Source organism: Melanerpes formicivorus, unplaced genomic scaffold (assembly GCF_026170545.1).
Source record: "Melanerpes formicivorus ecotype bairdi unplaced genomic scaffold, bMelFor1.0.p_v2 SCAF_3, whole genome shotgun sequence".
Lineage (NCBI taxonomy): Eukaryota > Metazoa > Chordata > Aves > Piciformes > Picidae > Melanerpes > Melanerpes formicivorus.
Window position 1 is genome coordinate 12,280,062 of NW_027142355.1, and position 21,571 is coordinate 12,301,632.

Below are 21,571 nucleotides of genomic sequence, written 5' to 3' on the forward strand. Positions count from 1 at the left end.
AAGTCTGTATTTGACAATGACCACTATTAGCTGCTTTGAAAGAGAGTACAGTAAGCTCTGCAATATCAGAATTCACAATATCAAGAATTGGTTTTAATATTCCAAATGCAATAGTGCATTACATTTTCAGTTAGGCCCCCCACACTCACCATTAGCATTCCAAGCAATTTTAATTCCTCTGTGATGACCTGATAATTGGAATCTAGTGTTTATGAATGCAGATTAAGACTAAACCATTTTAATGACTCATATTGAGCTAAGGAGTACTGAGTTTTAAAAAGAGTTCCTACTATTACTTTTAGAGTTTTCTTCCTATGTTTATTCATGCACATAAGAACACAGTCATAATAGCTACTGGAAAGCTCAGTCTAGCCCAATACTCTTACAGTCTTTCAATTGCAAAAAGTAGTGTCATGGTTCAGACCCAGCTGGCAGCTGAGCTCCACACAGACGCTCACACAACTGCCCCCAGCCACCAATCCCCAAAGGAAGAAGAGGGAGAGAAAAACAAAGCCCCATGGGCCGAGATAAACTTTAATAAGAGATAGTGCAATCTGCCTGTCCCTCCTTATGTAAGAAAAAAGAGAAAGAGAAAACCAAAAGAGGAAGAAAAAAGAATCTCTATGTCAAAGGCACAAGGCTCAGTCTCCTCATGTTGCCCACGCGAGCCCATGCCTTATATAGCAGGCACAACATGAGCATGGTATCAAATACCCACTGGCCTGTTCAGCTGGCTGTCTTTGCTATGTCCCATCCCAGTTTCTTGTGAAGGAAATAAAAAACTTAAATATATCATAGTTGAACCCAGGACAAGTAGCTACTATGTGAACTGCATAAGAATGAGGAGCAAATCTGTAGTACTTCTGGAGAACATTTCTGGTCATTGACCGTTAGCTGCTCAAGGACTTTCTGAATTAAGACTGTTTCTACACAGACAGTATTCCCTGATGGGACTGTAAGGATTAAGACACCAATGTTTAACATTGCAATTAAAGTCAGTAAGTGTAACTAATTCACCATTTTGAACTAATACAGCTTGTAATACTCTGTTTGCCCCTTCATACATTTTACCATAAATAAACAACGTCTTCAGCAAAGTTTGCAGACATGCCTAATCTTCCAAATCATTAATAACCAACTAGAATAGTGCCTAAGAACTTAACATGCTGTTCAAGCAATGCAGCCAGCTTCAGAAGGAACTTAGTGCCAAGACTAAATGCCAACAGGAAAATCACTAATCACCTGACAGCTCAAGAGGCTGCTCAGTTTGACTCATTAATATGCATTTTACAGTGAAAATAATCAAAATACTCCTTTAAATATATGAGAATTGCATGGCACATAAGCATAGGACAAGGTACAACTAAAACAAATGCTAAAAAAACAAAAGGAGAAAGAAGACTGTATACATCCCTGCAACTTTATTTAGCCATTATCCCCTTAATAGTCGATGGCACTTTTGGCACAGGGTGAGGAATACAGGGTGTAATTTTTTCCCTTTTTCCTCAGAAAAGCTCTCTCTTCAGCAGTACACTATTTTCTTTGAGAAAACAGCCCTAGGAAAGATCACAAATTCAGAAACCAGAAATATCTGATAATTCTGGTTTTTCTTCCTAATCTAAGTATCAAGAGAAACACACTTTAACTGAACACAGGAAGTGTGTGTTCTATGCCCATTAAGCCTTTCAGATTAAAAAAATGCATTTTCTGGAGGCACACATACATCAAATACCTATAGTGGAAAAGTCTAGCAATGTCGATGTGGAAGCACTACTCCACCATCATTCTGCACCTGTCTATTCTGGGGTAGACCTTTCAAAATTGTTGCAGTAGCATAGATGACTAAGGGAAACAGAAGAAACAGAAGTTATGGCAGTAACACCTGTTCAATCCAAACTGGAAAACACAAGACAGACCAGAAATGGCAGGATAAAGATTTATTTTTTCTGTATAATGACAGAAATTAACACGGGGGGGAGGGGGAGGGGAGGGAGGAAGGTAATCAGTAAATAAAAGTTAAAACTTACAGAATTATGCTGTTCATAGTTCCATGAACTCATAAAAATTTGTCAAAGTAACTGCTTCTGGCCAGTGTTTTGCTAAAAAATTGCATTAGAAAAGAACAGAAGTCACACAGGCCCTACAGTGATCATCTAGCCCAACTGCCTGACCAATTCAGGGCTGATCAAAAGTTTAATTACATTATTTAAGGGCATTGTCAAAATACCTCTAGAAAACCTGACAGGCTGGGGCCACCAACCACCTCTGTAGGAAGCCTGTTCCAGTGTTTGAATGCCCTCTCAGTAAAGAAACACTTCCAAATGTTGAGTCTTCTGTACTATGTTCAGTGGAAAAACATCTCGTATGTGTAAGTCAGACTCAGTGGTCTAGTTGCTGTGGTAGCTGAACAGAAATCATTACAGTCTATGTGGCTTTGTATGATCCCACACACTCCGTGCGCTATATGAGTGTTGACAAAGACTGACTTACATTAAGTAGTAACATTTACTCACCTTGTTCACATATACTTTGCTTCAAATCTGACTTTATTTTAATAATATCTGAGCTTCTTGCTTTATAATTCATTTTTTTTGTTTTAAATTTAGCTCTTTGTTAAACCCAAATTCTAAGCAGAAGTAAATCCAATTCCCCCTTCAGAAATAGCAGAATTGTGGCACTGAAGAACAAACTACAATAATTATAGAGTGAATAGTTTAAAATCTATTTCTCTAGTTTTGAAAAACAAAACAAAAAAAACCACAAAGCATTCAACTGTATTCGTATGACTGGAAAAAATATTTATTTATACATTCCCTTCAGCATCTGTGAAATCCTTAATGATAAAAATGTGGTCTATATCAGACAAATTTGTCAGGCTCTCTCCAGGTGTTAAGGTTTTATGTTTCTCTTCAGTTTTAGATTATATTTTAGTGCATGCAAAAATTCCCTGATGGTGAAACCAAGTACTCAGCAGTTTGCAAACACAAAATATAGTTATCCACATAATAGAAAATAAACATTTCCAATATATTATATTCTCATATAAGCATATATTATTTTTCTCACTGTATACATATATCACTCCAAGGGAGGAGGAATTGTCTCTAGTTCATAAAACAGTTCATTAACCACATGCATTTCCATTTCCCTCACTGAACGCTGGGCCTATATGCCTTTTTCAGAAAAGATTCTGGAGAGTAAAAAAAGAAACTCCTCACTTTTTACTGTGCAGAATATCATCCTATTCTACTATTAATTGTAACATAGCTATTACACCCTGGTATTCATTGTTCCTCACCCTTAACTGATAATACTGGACTTGCAACAGTAAGTCCGAGGCAAGACAATGTACGACCCAAAGAGCCTACTTGAGTGAAGAGTCCACTTGACTTCCTGCAGAGTAATTTCACTAACAACTTTTCATTTACAGTGCTAGCTGAAGTACTCACCCTTCCCTAGCTATTTACTCTCTCCTGTATTCTGTAAGAATACAATAAAAGCAAGCTTATTAGACTCCAGACCTCTAGGCTCAAAATGCCCTGGACCTAAAAACAGATTAGACAATTACTCAGAAATCTATCTTCTTCTAAAAATAACTAAGAATGTGGTGGGTCTCCTCACTAAGGGGCAATTAGGATGACCACTTACTTTCTGGTTAGACTGTCTTCGCTCCTTGGAGCATTAGAAGGACTGGGAAGAAAGCAAACATATCTCTGATATGCAAGCTTAAGGAAATATCCACAATACCTCTTCATAACCTTTGAAGAATTTGCTCTTGTTCACAACAGGATAAAGAAATAATTTCCAGCCTCCCAGTAACTTTCACTGTCAATTTAAACATGTATTGGTTCAGAAGCCATTCTCTTAACAGAAAAAGAAAAAGGAGAAGTAACAAGAAAGGTTAGACCAGAAGTGCTTTCATGAGTTTTATGATGACCTACAGAAAGTCTTCTCTGGATAGATCTACATAAACAAGTTTGGGATGAAACCACTACTCCTGAGGTTTGAAAAATAAACAACAAAGGAATCGCCAAGTTTACTTACTTAAACTTAGTAAATTTGTGAAAGCGGAAAGGAAGTACTGGATTATGAAAAGACAGTCTTGCAGATGAAGCAGACCTGAAGGCTCCATGCAGGATTATCACAGTGTTTGAACTCTGCTTCAGTACCAACCCAATTAGTATTTGAAACCAACAGAATGAACCATCTATATTCCTGTTTCCAAGACTGGGCAGGCAAAGTCTCTGGTTCTTGAGCTGCTAGTGGTGGTGCATCCTGGGGGGATGGCACTAAGGATTTATAGTAGTCAAAAATCAACCAACCAGTCCTTTCCAGCTACTTTCATCCAGCCCACTGAAATCCATGGATACGTTGGCCTGTTTTATATATGATTTCTTTAGGAATGTACAGTTAAAAACGTGTTTCATTAAAGTATATTAAACATACAGACCGATTTTGCACAGTTTTTTGGAAGCTACTCTTTAAAAGAAGTAAATTAGAAAGCAAATGTATACCATCAGTGTAATACTCCTCATTCTTTCTCAACCATTGTAGAGGTGGTGGTGGGTGAGGCACTGCTTAGATGGGCAGACACTGAAAATAATACTACTACAGAAAGCCTACATAATAATACATTTAAAGTTGTTACACAGTTCCTAGTACCTAGCCCTTCCCGTACTGTCAGTCTTTTCTTTGTATTACCCCTCTGAGACCTAAGACCTTTGGCTTCATGTGGGGGAGGGTGTTTCAGTGAATCGTCTGTCAGAATCCCACAGTCTGGCACGAAGTTCATAAGGATGGAGCAAGTGGTTTCAGATGCTCTTACATCTTGCCCATACTTCATAGAATCATCATAGAATCACAGAATGGTTTGGGTTGGAAGAGACCTTAAAGATCACCTAGTTCTAACCCCCTGGCCATGGCCAGTGACTCCTTCCACTATACTAGTTTGCTCTAGGCCCTGTCCAATCTGGCCTTGAACACTTCCAGGGAGGGGGTATCCACAACTTTCCTGGGCAATCTGCTTCGGTGTACAGAATTTCTTCCTACTATCCAGTCTAAATCTACTCTCTTACAGCTCAAAAACATTCTACCATATCCTATCACTACAAGCCCTTGCAAAAAGTCCCCCCACAGCTTTCTTGGAGGCCCCTTCAGGTCCTGGAAGGGGCTACTGTAAGGTCTCCCCAGAACCTTCTCTTCTCCAGGCTGAACAGCCCCAATCCTCCCAGCCTGTCCACACAGGGGAGATGCTCCAGCCCTCTGATCATCTTCGCAGCTCTCCTCTGGACTTGCTCCAACAGTTCAATGTCCTTCTTGTGGTGGGGGACCCAGAATTGGATGCAGTACTCCAGGTGGGGTCTTATGAGAGTACAGCAGAGAGTGAGAATCACCTCCCTCATCCTGCTGGTCACACTTCTGATGCAGCCCAGGATACAGTCAGCCTTCTGGGCTGCAAGCACACATACATAGCTCATGTTGGGTTTTTCCTCAACAACTCCAACTCCATTATACATCCAAATTTACTGTATATGGTGTGGTTTACATCCATTTGAGACATGCTCAATATACCCTTTTTGTTTTGTTTAGCTCCCAGCCTGCACTCCTTTACCATCCACTAGTGACCCCTTCACAGCACTGGGGTTCCCAGCGGCATCTTCAGCCCCCTCTTTTCAGCCTCTGCTCCTGCTCCTCCACTCTGCATCCTGTCTCCCCACATGCAAGACCTCACCTATCACACCAATGCTCTTCTGAGCTATACTGTTCTTTGAAGATCACAAATTTCACTATATACAGAATAACTACTTGCTACTACTATTTGTAGAAAGAAGTAACAATTATACCACAGTTACACCAAAGCAAGAGACAAAGTGAAACAAACTAAGCAGCAGCCACCTGGTCATTAGAAAAAACACCCTGCATTTGGGTTTTCAGCTAAGGCAAAGACAAAGTCACATAAATCTGACAAGTCCTGAGACCTGCACAGTTAATGTGAAACCTGGGGCCTCCCCCTAGCAATCTCAATACTGAATTTTCAGGGCAAGAGATCTGCCTTAAATTCTGAAGTCACATACCTGCATGCTTAATGTTCAAACAATACAGACATACAGAAGGAAACACACCATATGGGCTATCTGGTATGCATGTCCATGGCTATTTTAATGGACAGTGTCACTTATATATGTTTTTTCTCCTAATACACTCATTTTCCTCAGCAGAAGCCAGCTCATTGTCTAGGTGGCTTCATGTCAAAGAAAAACCAACAAAAAACAACTTTGTGTTGTTGGTCACACAAAACCACTCCACAGAATTTCAATATAACCTGAACATACACAACAAATAGGAAAATGAAAACCAGACTTACAATCTGGATGAACTTTATATTCAATATTTTGTACTACACAGAGATACAAGCTCAAATAATTTGTTATGGAAATCTTTTTTATCATTGCATCTTTCTGCAACAGGGATGTCTAACAAATTATTAACATTTAAAAAAAAATCACACCACAAACAACACAAAAAAACAGGAGGTGTATATACACTGGCTGGAGAGGAGTAGTCTTGTCAGAAATAAACACCTAGGGCAATCAAAGATAGAATTAGACATACTTTGGGGTACCACAACTACTAGAAAGTGTCTGGTTAAAATTTTCAGATTGCTAAACAGAAGGAAAAGTAAAAATTCTGAAGCAGTACATTTTGTTCCTCTGCACACGAAACCTGAAATTAAATTATCTTTGCCACTGAGAATAAGAGCTGCTTAATTCCATCAGCCCATTCATTAATACTAGATTTCTGTACAAACTGTGAAGCAGCATAGAACTGATCCAAACCAGGCATGGGCAACCAATTCTATTCCTGCTGAATTAACCATGATAAAGAATTTATGCTGCCTTTATGCACCTTATGCCTGGTGTGGGAATACAGCCAGCGTAGAGCCTATCCAGAACAAGCTGCCTGATTGAGCATAAAGCCTAGCACAGCAATAGGATTATAACAAACTTTCTGAACTAGCAAAGCAACACTGTACTATGCCAACGTTTCAGATAACCATATAGTCTTTGATACAGTACTAGATGTCATGAAGTGATCAAACTACAGCTTCATCTTCCCATGGATATTATTGAAAAATCACTCTCAAGAAGATAATTCTGATCAACTCCTCATTCAGCAAGCAACACCAGGCATAATGAAACTGTTGACCTTTCTTGTAAACTTTCATAAAGGATGTGGTTCAATCAGGAGTCTATGGGGGGGGAGGGAACACAAAACAAACCCACAAGAACTCCACAAACCCAACAAACCAAAACCCACTGCACTAATAGTAAGTAAGATAGGAACAAACTATTACGTATTTCCAAAATGTAACTAGATTGGAATCAGTCAATAGCATCTCCAGAGTGAGAGAGATACAGAATGACACACATGTGGCCTGGAGCTTACCTCAAACTTCCATGAGACCCCAAGTTTACACATACAGCTGCTAACTAAAGATTCAAGCCTAGGCACACACCTATAATCAGTATGCAATCAAATACCCCTTTAGAGGAAGGGGAAGCAGCCTATATCTTCTCTTCTAGACCAAAATGAGGGCCAAGATCATGATCCTTTACCACATGACAATTGTGCAAAATTATGCCAGGCTGCAACAAATAAAGATCACACAGCAAGTGACAGTGACATTTTCATCAGACCACAGATGTCCCTCAGGGGATGTGATGAAAGAAGCTACAGCACACAGAGGGAGATGGCTACTGCACCAATTGATCCAGACAACAGTGGATTAATACTAACACCTGAGGATCCTCTGGGGTGACAGGTTTAAGTTGTTCTGCCACATTAGATCTTATCTTAAGACAAAGAATACAGATTCCAAATAAAAACATTCAGAGGTTTGGAAATCTACATCTTACAAGGTCAGAAAAGAACCATGAACTTTTTATTTTATAAGCATTAATAACTAGAAAGAATTAATTTCTTGCTTTTCTAGCATTTGTAAAGCTACAGCAAATGGCATTGAATAAGCCATGGGAATTATATGAAATGTTATTCATAAAGAAACCCCAGAAAGTGAGGATATCCAAAACATCTCTGAGTTTATAATTTTCATAGAGAACATGAGCTGCATATCTCCTAAAGGCTACCTGATGTTCCCCTGAAGATAAAACTGTCTGCCTTAGTGAGACCTGACCTGGAATACCGCACCATTCTGGACTTCCCAGTTTAAGATGGACAGGGATCTTCTTGAAAGAGTCCAACAGAGGGCTACATGGATGATTAAGGGTCTGGAGCACATGCCTTATGAGAAAAGGCTGAGATACCTGGGGCTTTTTAGTCTGGAGAGGAGAGGATTGAGAGGGTATCTAATAAATGTATACAAATATGAGGGCTGGGTGTCAAGAAGGAAGGGACAGCCTCTTCTCAGTTGCACCCTGTGATACGAGAGGGCATGAAGCATGTAAACTACAGCACGTGAAGTTCCACACAAACATGAGGAGGAACTTCTTTACTGTAAGGGTCATGGAGCACTGGAACAGGCTCCCCAGAGAGACTTTCAAGATTCATCTGGATGCATTCCTGTGCAACTGCACTAGATTGTATGGTCCTCCTCTGGCAAGGGAGTTGAACTCGATCTCCAGAGAGCCCTTCCAACTCTAACATCCTGTGATCCTGTGACTTGCAGAATAAGTAGTGGTGCAATGACACCTGCATGGGAACCCAGATAATCTGGTGACACTGACATGCTGGGCAAATTAACTTGGGAAGTGCTGACAAATGAACCATAGGGAATTAAAAGCTAAGGGAAGAAAAGCTGGCACCTTATTAAACATGAAGATAGAAAGAAGGAAAAAAATAGATGAAAGAATATTGTCTAGTATCACAGATTTGGTTTATGGCATGAATAGCTTCCCTTGCTTCACTAACCACCAAGTTATACCATCTGTACACACTGGAAGAAGTTCTGTATTTTCTATAATGTAGATAAGAAAAAAAATATCTAGGAAGACAGAATCATTAACAGCTGATAACTGTTGCTGTAAACTAGCCATCAAATTGGTTCTACAATCCCTCAGATTTCAAGGGGAAACTAGTGCCATTGCCCAAATGATTTTAAAAGCATTTATCTTCAGGTTTTAAGGAATACACAACTACAAATTATTAAAGAATTGTCAGCATTCTCTGAACTTTGCAGTTTGCTCTTGCCGTGTTTCACAATTTCACTGAGCATTACTTCCTGAGGACCTTAGCCAATGAATATGTTTACAAATCAATCACAAAAAAAGTGTTAATCATTAATCTCTGCCCCAATGTCACTCATTTTACACTCAGTTTTAAAGCAGGATTTTATAATCAAAAGCTGTCAATTCATCACAGAAAGAAGACTAAACCATGAAAATTCCTATCCTTCTGCATTTGTTAGCAAGACATATCAAGATGAGAGACCATGTTCTTAATCAATAAAGCAGTTTTAGCAAACCAGACATGGCTTTTGAAGAGAAATTAACATTGTAGATTATATACTGAACTGAGTTGAGGTAGGGTAATTAAGATCATTAATTACTATGTCATACACCTATATTTCTTTATAACTATGTGATGGATTTATAAATCACTATAAAACTAAGGTTTGAAGTAAACATTGGAAGTATATATACAAACAATATCTGGAATGAGAGAAATTCTCATTAGTACTGAATTAGGTCAAATCCAGCAAAATTGTTCCAAGACCTGTAATTGTAACAGGTTACCCGAAGAACCTAAAAGTAATATTGAAGGTCCTAGATCGTTTTTAAGCATAGCAGCAAGCCCTTCACGGGACTGGGGTTTTTCTGTGGTTGCTCCCATTAACTTTGCAGAGACAAACAGGGAGTACATTGGAGTGTCCACACCTTAGCTGAGTGACTGTCCTAGTATTACTCTATTTCTCATTGTCGCAGCCTTCTTTTGATATGCACCCTTGATTAAACATCAAATTATGCTTTATTCAACAAGGAAAGAGAGGGAGTGGTCCGACAGTTTAGAGCACTGCTGTTCTGTACTCGGGTTAACATTAGGAGCAGCAACTCCCCGACAGCTACGTAAGAAAATGGAGCAATGGGCTGTGCCACAAACTTTCTCATTTCCCAACAGGAAACAACACTGAGAGTTCAAATTTTCCGCTAAAAGCTGCCAAGTCTGCTGGTGAATCTGCTAACAGGGAATACTTGAAGAAGCTATTGAAAGTGAATGACGACACAAAAAGTTCACCACCAAAAAAAATAATAAATCTTTTTAGACCTCTAATGGGAAATTCTCTGTGCTTCAAGGCAGAAAGCAAGATTTTTGAAATACTGGTAAACACAACACGGCGAAATAAATGTTGAGTAACAAACTGCACACACTAAGTTTTGTGCCACGGGTTGGCACTTTTTAAATTTACGGTCAGCCGCGTTACGATAAAACGGGACAAGGTAACACGCCCGGTTTGGTAAGTTCTGCAAGAGAAACAAACTATCTGCCAAAAGATGACTCTGGATGGGAGTTCTCCCTGTCCCCACCCGCGGCACTTGGGCTAGCTCCAGAAGTTAAATGCCCGCCGGAGAAAACGCTCTGCGCACATCGCCATGGCACTCCCGTCCCCCACGGCCAGCTTCTCTGCTGCAGGCGGAGGCACGGGAAGGATTTGGGGCGACAGCAGCAGCGGCTCCTCTCGGCGAAGCCGGCCGCTGCCCGCAGCCTCTGCGAGAGCTGGCGCTTCTCCGCGGGGTCCGCCAGCAGCACCTCCGCCGTGGGCACGCCCAGCGCGCGGCAAGCGGACTGCCGCGGGCCAGTGACCGGTTCCGCGCTGCCCCTGGCTTTTGCGTGAGGCTAAAGATTTCCAAGTGCCCCGCGCAGGCTCGTCCTCCGAGGACTAGAAAGAAAGCGCCTCGCACAGTGCCGAGCATACGGAGGGCAAGCCCGCGCCCGACCGCTGCCCCTTCTCCTCCTGCCTCCACGGACAAGCCTGGGGCGAGAGGCCCCCCCGCCCCGGCACACCGCGGTGACCAGCCCGCTCGCCCGCCTGTCCCTTCCGACGCCCCGAGGCCAGCGGGCAGTGTGGTCCTGAGCCGCCGCCGTACCTGCAGGACACGGAGAGCTCCACCTTGGTGGCCGGGATACTGGAGCTGAGCACGTTAAAATCCCCTACGCACGCCATGTTTGGAAACCCACCACTCCTGCCCGGCTTCTCTAGCCCGAACATGGGGCAGCGCAGGGAAGGAGGGAGGGAGCGAGGCTGCCGGAGAGAGAGGGAGGGAAAAGAGAAGAGGAGGCGGCGCCAGGCGGCCCTCCACAGCGCGGTGCCGCTGGCCGCCGCCCGTGACAGGGAGCACCGGACCGCACCACCGCCCGCGGGCTGCCACCTCCGACTGAGGCGGGAGTGGGACGGTGACGTCACCCCGAGCGGCAGCCCCGCACGACTGTCCCAGGCGAGGTGCGCGGCTGCCCGACGGCCGGTGCGAGGGTCGGCTAGCGGTGAGGTAGCAGCGGTTTGGCTGGTCGCCGTACCACCGACTTGCCCCGCTCGCGCACAGAAGTCCCAGGGAGAGGAAACGGCACAGAGGCCGACTCGAGCCCCGAGGCTGACCCGGGAGCGGTCCCGAGCGTTGTCGGTCTCTTGTCTCTCGACCCCCTGTCCCGCGGCACGGCAGGAACGGGACGCGGCGGCTACAGGACTAGGCGTGGGACTCCATGCCGCCAGGGGGCGCGGCAGAGAGGGCGTGCGTGGTGGGGTGCACGGTCATTTCGGTGCTGCCGCTGCGCACCCTTCTGCGCGGCGCTGGGAGGGAAACGCGCTGTGCGGCGGCCCTTACAGACACTGCCCGGGCCAGAGAAACATAGAAAACAAGCCTAGGGAACTAGAGAGTAATGTTAATTGTCCTCGTAAAGCTAACGGTAGTTGTCATTACAGGGGACTTCAGGGACCAGACGTGGTTTTATCTTGGTTATGAGTAGTAAGTGACACATTTCACCCTCTCACGTACTTATGCAAGCCTTCCCTCCTCCCCCCTCCGAATTCAGTCGCACGAAATTCCAGGAAGAGTCTCCTGCCGAGTTGCGAGGTTCTGAGTGGACTGCCTTGCTTTCTAAACTTCCTCTCGGAAGTCCAAGTATGGCTAGATCCACTCAGCCCTGCCAGCTGCAGAGAAGAGTTTGGACCCAGGGTTATAGCACAGAGTCAGTTCATTTCAGGCTCGATCTGGGTGCCTTCAGGGAGGCGCCCCCTCAGTTGTTTCCCAGTGCCTCCTAAGGCTTCTCAATCAATTACGAGATGCGCGTGGACCTGTTCTTGTGTCATGCATGGGCTTTTTGTCCAGCTAGCTTGCTAAATAGCCACTCTTTCTCCACAATAATCAGAGTAACATCTTTCAAATTTTATCTGCTCACATAGTTTCATCACTCTCCTGTCTTACCTACACTTGTGTCTCTTCTATTTTCTATTCAGAGTTAATGGTTTCTCTATTTTCTTGAAGGTCTTTTCCTTGAATTATACATTTGGATCAGTTTATCTCATGCAAGACTCCCAGTACTCCATTTCAACGAAGATGAAGTTCAGGTAAAGTTTGATTATGGTTTTGCAGCCTAAGGCATCAGTACCAGTCACTTCTGCTAAGCAGTCACTCATGGTAGGCAAAGCAAAAGTTTCAGTTCCACCTACTTTTAGACAATCAGACAATTAATTCTAATATTCTATGAGTAAACAATTTTAATCCCTAACAATATAATAATAATAATAATAATAATAATAATAATAATAATAATAATAATAATAATAATAATAATAATAATAAACAACCAGGTTGGAAGAGACCTGGAAGAGACCTTCAAGATCATTGGGTCCAACCCATCAACCAATCCAACGCACCTAAACAACTAAACCATGGCACCAAGCACCCCATCAAGTCTCCTCCTGAACACCTCCAGTGATGGTGACTCCACCACCTCCTTGGGCAGCCCATTTCAATGGGCAATCACTCTCTCTGTATAGAACTTCTTCCTAACATCCAACCTAAACCTCTCCTGGCGCAGCCTGAGACTGTGTCCTCTTGTTCTAATAATTCACAATGATAATAAAAGTTACATTGGTTTATTTCTCAGGTATTTAATTTGTATCCATTATCATGGCATCTAGGTAGCCTCCAATATTAATTTCACATCACAGCAGTTTGATGAGAAGTGGAAGTGCTATCACAGATGGGAAAGTAAGGCATAGGCCAGTTAAGTGCCGTGTCTGTAGTTGGACAATATGTAGGACAGGTCAAAGACCACAGGCTATAACCTCAAATCCTATAGAGAGGTCCTTTACTCCTCTGGCAATTGATGATTTTACACATAGTAATGAAGACATGTAATGTCTTTATTTGTAATAGACAAATGTAACTCTGAACCCACAAACATCAGAACACAATTTATTTTAATTTCTAGATTCTTGTTGGTATAATTCAGTGCTTGATTTCAGGCAGTACATTCAAATAGTGATGGTTGGAGAACTTGACACTTGGTCAGCTCCTAGTGCATGAGTTAAGCATTGGGAATTCAGAAGACAGTTACATGGTCTTATTTACAGGATGTATATTCCCCATACACGGCACACATCTGAAACAATTTCAGTGACAAAAACTCAAGGAAGATGCCACTGATGCTATTCCTTGTAAAATTCTAGCCTCACACCCTACTTCAACCCTTCTACCTCTGTTTTCAGGAAGGCATCATGTGGTTGTTGAACACAAAGCAATTTCTCATCAGTCATCACCAACTTCCTCTTAAACCAGCTTGCTTTTAGTTTTGGTGCAGCCAAGTAACCACGTACCTTCACAAGTATTCTAGGTGTGTCTGCAGGCAGGCAAACCAGTAAACCTACAGGTGAAACTGTGAAGGAGAAGGGGAAAAAAAAAGGGGGGGGGGGGGGGGGGGGGGCAGGCAAATACAGTTCATAATTTTCTTTTTCCTTACAGTAGTGTGAAAGGCTGGGTGAAGGATCTCTGGTGTCTTGAGAGGTCAGTATTGAGTGCAAGCGGGTAACTGCATGATTAGTAACTAGAGAACAGTTTCAAAGAAAAATAAATAAAACTGTTCCTCCTTCTTTTGTAATCTACACATAATCTTATGTAATCTATACATAATCAGTGGATCCCACAGGTTATGGCATGAATAACTTAAAAGGCATGAATAGTTATTATTGTAACTGTAACATATTACTACGTATTATTTAACTAATAACTATAGGCATAGGTAACTTAAGAGTATATCATGTGTCATAGGATTTTATATTCTTCCCTGCTAATTCACTTTAGGTCACTGCTTTGATTGAGGTGGAAGTTTGTTTTGATCATTTTTACATTATCTGATCTTATGTTTTCTTCTACTTAGAAAAATGGAAATAATTGGTTATTTGTGATATCCTATACAGATCATATAATGAAAATAATAGAAGAGTTAAAGAATTCAGGTCTTTAGTGTTTCTGGAAACTTATCCATCTTCTATCATCATGGTTATAAATGTGCAAATACTGTGTCTTCTGATGTTTTAGGTTAAGGTGCATAGTTCTCAAGCACTGAGAGTTAGATGGGAAAGAGAGAAACTTAAGTCTAAGATGAGGAAAACTTCAAAAATAGGCACCAGCATGGCTAAATATACATTATTATAATCACAGAGGCACCTTGTATTTGCTTATTCATAAATGGCACTGAGGTGAGTGGCCTGGAATATTACCTAAGTATTAGGACAATATCTGGAATTTATGTACAAAATAGCTGTCAGATTACAGTGTGGTAGAAGCATCAGGGCGGTGTATTGTATGTGCTCTGCTGATGTTTGAGATCACTGACTCAAAATTTTGCAGTGAAAGCAGGAGGTATTTTCTTTGCTTTCTTTTGTGATTGTTACTTCATTATAGTCAGCTGTTGATAATTATCAGATAGCTACATAATTTGTTTCAGTATCTGCAACCTAATTTAAGCAATGAGGGATACACTCACAGTAATTACAGAATAAACTATGAAAAAACTATAGTTTTCAGAATTGCTGTAGTGTGTAACACTGGGTGATTGCATTAAAACATCACTGCTTCCAGGTTCCAGCAGTATAATTGAACCAGAAAGTCACAGGATGCAAACACTGATTATTTCCCTCCACCCCTTCAGCTTTCTGCCTTGTAGATCATTAATTAGACATCTTGAGAAAAGAAGTTTTATGACTCAATCTTTGCACTCCTGAAAAAAAACCCACACAAAACCAAGACAAACTAATCTGTAGGAACTTAAGGAACTGGAAATGTCATCTATTCTTCTGTAGATGTGAAAGAATATGTGGATGAGTACAGGAGTATGCTTAGCAGTGAGCTTCAGAGTTACTGGAACAAAACAGCTACAGCTATAACACAATACCATTTTCATGACAACTAAAATACCACTTACTAAGTCTGAATTTGTGGTGAACATACCATATTCTCTGGTTCTTCCTCAAATATTTGTTCAGTAATTCCCTTAATTATCTGCTGTCAAACTTTCTTTAAAGAGCCTGAAGAATGGAGTGAACTCAGCCAAGTTGGTCCTTCCTGATAGCTCAGCATAGCACTGAAACAATGGCAATTTCCTAATACATGCTGCAGTTTGAGAACTGCTACACCTTTTGTTCCTGCCTTTGATTACTAAGATTTCTCTTTCTTTGCTACTGCTGATTATTTTAATTCTTTGACTAAAGACTAGGAACTTAACATTTGCTAGGACAAGTGGAAGCATTAGCAACATGATTGGTTGGAACTGATGATCTTGGAGGTCTCTTCCAACCTGGTTGATTCTGTGATTCTGTGACATCCTTATTACTGGAACCATCAGTAAGCATCATGGCTGAATCCAGATAACAGGCTTTAGAAACTGTCCGTGATACAACATATGGATAGATACATTTATTGTCTACTCTTCTGGTATGAGTTCTCTCATCCAGCTCCATGATTTTGTAATGCGCTCTCAAAACACACAAATACTGAGGAAGCTCTCTTTTTTTGTGATGGTAAAGTCTAAAGGAGTTGTCTGACTCAGACATTAGACATAAAGAAAAAATCTCCACTCCTTCAAGGTTTTAACTTGAAATGCTAGTTTTTCAAGGGCTTATGTCTGCAGTCTCACAGGTGTCAAGAATATGTTCTTCAGAATAAAAGTGTCTAGGCCTATGTTTCAAAGCCTTTGAAAGCTATCCTTGCTCTCTGCAGGAAAAAAAGAGCACTTTGTCACCATGGCATAAGCATGAGGAAGTTAGTGAGTCATCAGTGCAGAAACAGCTAATGATTTCACCATTTCTCTGCCATGACAAAGTTAGCAATGCATTTATTTGCATACTTTTTTACTGATTCCCTGCAGAATAAATAATGAAGTATAAATACGACTCCCCCTCAATGAAGACACAAAGGATAACTATCCAACAAATATTGTCATCTCACTATATTGTATGTATCTAAGCTAGAACTGGCTATATTATCTATCAAAACACCTTTAGCACTAGATAAAGTTTCCTGGATTATTTCAAACTTTCATCCAATTTGATACAGAAGAGACAGATCAGCAGCAGAACCTTCCAAATCCTAAGGAAAGCCTTCATCTGTGGGATTGAAACAGCCATTCCATGTTAAGTAGTATCAGTTCCTGACACCATTTTTGGTTTGTTCAAGAGCTCTTTAAAAGGAAAAGACCCCTGAAGCACTCAGAGTTGTCCAGGAAGTATTATGGAATCACTTTCACATCTTCGATTTAGTGCTGCATGGTAAGATCTCTCCATCTATGAACGGAGGAATTTTATGTCTCCTGAGTATGTTTTCTGGTTCTCATCTCACAAGAAAGCATGCAGTATGGATCTCAATTTCTAAACACGTGACTTGGGAATAATTTTAGTAGTTGTTTTTAGCAGTCAGTTAAGTAAATTTTTATTTTAAAGGACAGGGAATCAAACTGATTAGGTCTTTCTGAAATGAAGAAATATTCATGAACCTTCATCTAAGCCATGGGCCAGAGAGATTGCCAGAAAAAATTATTTAAAGATATTTTCCTACACTGCTTCATTGCAGCAGAAAATTCAAGGTTCTGTTAAAGTAAGAGTGTTTAGTATGGTGGCAAGGAAGGTGAGATAAAGATTGTCTGCATACGGTTTATCACAGAAAGTCTAAGTAACAATGTTCTTTTCAATAATCAGACAGCCCCTACATGAAACCTGTTATGGATCAACTGAATACTTGAGGAATGTATTCTAACTTCAGAAGAGGGAATCTACTTTGGTCACTTCCCACACTCCTGGATTACTCATGATGATTGGAATTACTTTTTCTGTCCTTCTGTGTCACACCCACTCATCTCTAGGCCTTTCAGATTTGCAGAAAATACATGAGTATAACAAATCTTTTAGGAATAATTTACTTCCTAGTTTCTTTCTCTGTCTAGTCTTTACCCACATCTTTTCCCTCAGCCTGCTTCCAGAGTGTTCATAAAATCACTGCCACTGTTAGCAACACATCTTTGGAGGCAGCGTCTTTGTATGTACAACTTGCTTTGTAAACTGGCTAATGCAGAAGAAATTAGAGCACTCAGCCTCTACAGCTTATAGGTATGTTCTCCAGTTGTTTTCTTCATTGTGACTAATGTCAAGATCAGTTCTTTCAGGAGAAAAACCCAACCTTACAGCAATTCTGAACCAAAGAGCAGCAAGACCCAACTGCTGTACTTGAGTCATCCTTCATCACTCAGATTGTGCCTTTCATTACTCAAGCACATGACTTCATATATCTCCTAATAACACAGAGGAGACATCAGCTCATACTGTTACAGGCATGGAAGAAATCAGTATGTCTAACAGAACTGACACAGATTTAATCTTTGAGAATAGACTCTACCACAAATTTCATCAGGGAACATCAATTTCTGCTCTGTTACTTACCTGTAAATATTCAGACAAATGTGTGCCTGGTGAGGGTAGTGACTTGGACTAGTCTGGGAAAGCGCTGGATATACTGCCTGGCAGTAGTCACACACTCAAACTCATGCAAATATGTAATCTGGGTGGTATATCATGTTCACATATAATTTTGGCTTCCCAGAAGGACCCCAGTGGAGTCAGGGTAATACTATACATTCTAAATAGCCAGCAAGAAGCAAAATCAAATTTCTGTCAATCACTTTTTAAGACTCTTTCATCAGTTTCTCAAGGTAAGCCCAAGATAGAGGAATTTTAATACATGTCATCATTTGTGCCGATACCATGTCTATGGATTCATCATTTAGATTAAGTGGTGGGTGGGTTTGTGTTCCTGCAAAGATGAATGAAACACTAGCATGTTGCCAGGTCTCCCTTATGTACTGTTTTTCATTTCTGTCCCAAATTAGTTTTGGGAGCTGTGTTTGATTTTTATGTTAATTTTTTTTTATTAACTTTTTTTATTAACTTCTAGATTGGTTTTTTCCCTAGGAGTACCCTTGTTTTGTGGAAGAAACCAGCAAATGCCCTTTAGGCATAGAGAGCATGTGGCTTTACTTTCGTAGAGGAAAAACTTTATGGCTCCTTAAGGTTCTGTCAAATTTGATAACCCACTGTTAGGCTTGGAACCAGAAAGTGCAAGCCTTTCCTGAACAATGGGATGTAAGAGACAGATTCTTCATTTTGTCTCAAGTCGCTGTACATAAGACCACCAACTGAAACCACCACCCTGATGATGGAGCTAATTTCAACTAAACTGTTAGACTTCCTGTTTTCTGAATGTGATACCAATTCCAACCCAACCATGGGACTGATGGCTTCCTGTTTTCTGAATGTGGAGCTAATGCTGAGAAATCAGCCATAACACCTGGGAGACTGAGGGTCTTGAAGAAGCCTGAAGACTTCTGAAGAACCCCTCAGTGACAGTACTGAGCATCTGCACTAGCACCAGGTGGTTGGTGTGGTTAAGCAAAACAATTCTTGGAATATTCTGAGTAGTTCTCAGAACATGAATATACAGTAAGGCATCCAGGTAAAGGAGAGAGACCGCCAACTTTGGGTGGAACATTTCCCCACTGACATGGACTGCTGCAGGGACACCCCAGATCCACAGTGGTGTCTATCCCCAGTTTTTCTTTTCTTTATTGCTTTTCTTTCTTATAGTGCTAGTCCTTTCCCTCACGCACACACAATTAAAGTAGTTTTCTCAACCAAATACTTGTTTCTGTCTTGGTTTCATTTGGGCAATCTCTAAAAGAACTTACTCTCCTGCAATGGTGAGTTGAGGCATGGGGTCTTGTCATCTGAATTCTGGGAAGAGAAGAAATTGTGTCTGGGAAGATATGTGAAATTGTGAGAGGATATACAACATTCTCTGTTTTCCAGCTGAAAGACTTTCTGAGTGGATTACAGACCCTATCAGTACCATCTCTGATGTTGATTTGGCTTCTGCAATTGATTTTATGTCTCAACCTATAAGGACTCAATCAACAGTAACTGAAATACTACAAATACTATTAAAAACCTCCAGTCCCACAATTATCAATCATTATTCCTCAACAGGAACTTTAAGGTCAGATGTTCAGTCTGGTAAAGCAGACTTTAATCCATTAAATCACTTTGACTTTCACCTCCCAGAAGGGCCTCCAGCAGTAGGGTCTCTCTGTTCAGATACTCAAGGAAAGTTTATCATTTTAGAGTAAATGTAATTTCCTGAGCAACTCAATATGGTTGGGTTCTACAGAGCCCATAGTTTTCTTGCAGCATGCAGGCACCAGGTTTCTGTACAGTGAAGGAGTTGTGCAGTGGTCTGGGTTGCTCTGCCTCAGCAGGGGTGGAAGGTCTGCTATCATGTGCACAGGTGGGAGATCGCTCCAGCAACTATGAGGTCCTCGTACACAAGATATTTCAAAGAATTACAGTTACTGCAAGGCAAAGTCTGGTTTTGCCCATTTACCAGAAGCAGGGTCCAAAGAGACTACACTAACTTTCTGAGAAGCTAATTTTAATCACTCATGACTGATTTATATCTATGAACTAAATTTTCCAACTTTACAGCATTTATTTTGATTGCATTTATAATGCCAATTATAGTCCCAGTTATCAAACATTCATTTATGATATAGGTTGATTTTGCCTTAGTAATGAACTATCAAAAAGGCAGCGTGACTTGCAGTAATGACATTTAGCAGCCCACTAAAATATCTAGAGAAGAAATAAGAACTTCAGAGAGTTGTTTTTCTTTCATGGAAACAGAAGAGGACCTTGTGAATTAAAAAAAAAATAAATATATATATATATATTTTCATCCTCATTTATTCCCTCATTCATAAATTTCAATTTTATATTATTTTTGTGATGTTAGAATACTTTAAACAAACAATTGACAGCATGAGGATTGTCTTTTGGGAACACTGTCCCTTAGATTTTCCTCATTTCATGGCAACATACAAGCAATTAGGCTTTTAATGAGGCTGAAAATTTGTAGCCCAAATAATGTAATGAGTTTGACTATCTTCCAGAACAACTGTGGTAATAATGCAGGAATGCATTTAACCGTGTGCTTGAATCCATAACTGTGCTGTTGAGCAGCAGCAGTCTGCCTGGCTTAAGTGATACAGAAGCCCACACTTAACATTTGCTGCATTTGAAGGATTTATTGTCCTATTTCTTTGTCTGTGTGAAAAGTACAATATTTCTGGTTTTTCATATGTCACATTCTCCTGTCCCATTGTACTTAATCATATCCACAAATTATTCAAATGAGTTTAAAATACTACTTAGAACTGCACAATATTTCACAAATGGGAGGTAAATTAGATTCTGTTTCTTAACAGAATAGAAAAGATTAAACTGTATCAGTACCATAGACTGAATTGTGCTGATGACTGTCAGGATTTCTAATTTTGTACCTGTGAAAAATGAGAACCTTTTGTTTCCTCTTCTTTACAGAAAGGTCTTGCACCCTAATAAACATACATATACTTTATTTATCTTAATTACTTAATGTACATTGTTTGTATTACTATAACTGTAGAATAGACATCCATCCTCAAAAGTAAGGAGCTAATTAGTTGGGGCAATTGCCAGATACCAGCAGCATACATTCCAGAATCACAGTAGCAAGAATTCTATTAAAATTATCCTCCTATTTAGGTAACCATAGCATAGTTCTGTTAAAGTTACTCTGCACAAAAAAAAAAAAACAAACACAACAAAAAATGCTGGCAAGTTACCAGCACAACCAGCATTCACTCTCCAAAACTTAGCTATGTTTCACTATGTGCTGAATCTTTGCACTTCACGTTTGTTCTACTTTTCATATTGTCTGATAATGAATTTCTAATATTATCCTTTTTGTTTATCTTTGAAAAGCTCTCATAATATGCTATTCATTGCATAGTTTCTTTCCAAAATAAGCTTCTTACAGACATTCACTATCTAAATCTAATTAATTAAATTGATTCTTCTTTTGTAGTAAAGGAAGACAATGTGAGAAATACAAATACTAAGACACATCAAATATCCATCAAAGGCTTCAAATATCCATCAAAGGCTGTTTTCCCCAGTACACTTTTTGGGAAATTGCAT

The 21,571-nt window shown here is 40.5% G+C and overlaps 1 protein-coding gene and 1 long non-coding RNA gene across 4 annotated transcripts in view; one reads left to right on the top strand and one right to left on the bottom strand.

The window, feature by feature from the left end:
- The window catches only part of CPNE8 (copine 8), an 85,759-nt gene extending 74,089 nt beyond the window's left edge, over positions 1-11,670 (bottom strand). For both annotated transcript variants that reach the window (XM_068166569.1, XM_068166562.1), the window contains exon 1: positions 11,103-11,670. In XM_068166569.1, the coding sequence (XP_068022670.1) occupies positions 11,103-11,224 (122 nt within the window). In that variant the 5' untranslated portion in view covers positions 11,225-11,670. The remainder of the gene's footprint in view (positions 1-11,102) is intronic.
- Positions 11,143-13,796, top strand: LOC137455604 (uncharacterized). Of its 2 annotated transcripts, none has more exons than XR_010990853.1 (3): positions 11,143-11,455; positions 12,495-12,577; positions 12,821-13,796. It is a non-coding gene; the product is annotated as an uncharacterized lncRNA (long non-coding RNA). The 2 variants fall into 2 exon arrangements; XR_010990854.1 differs by lacking the exon at positions 11,143-11,455 and adding an exon at positions 11,871-11,975.
- The last annotated feature ends 7,775 nt before the right edge of the window (positions 13,797-21,571 follow it).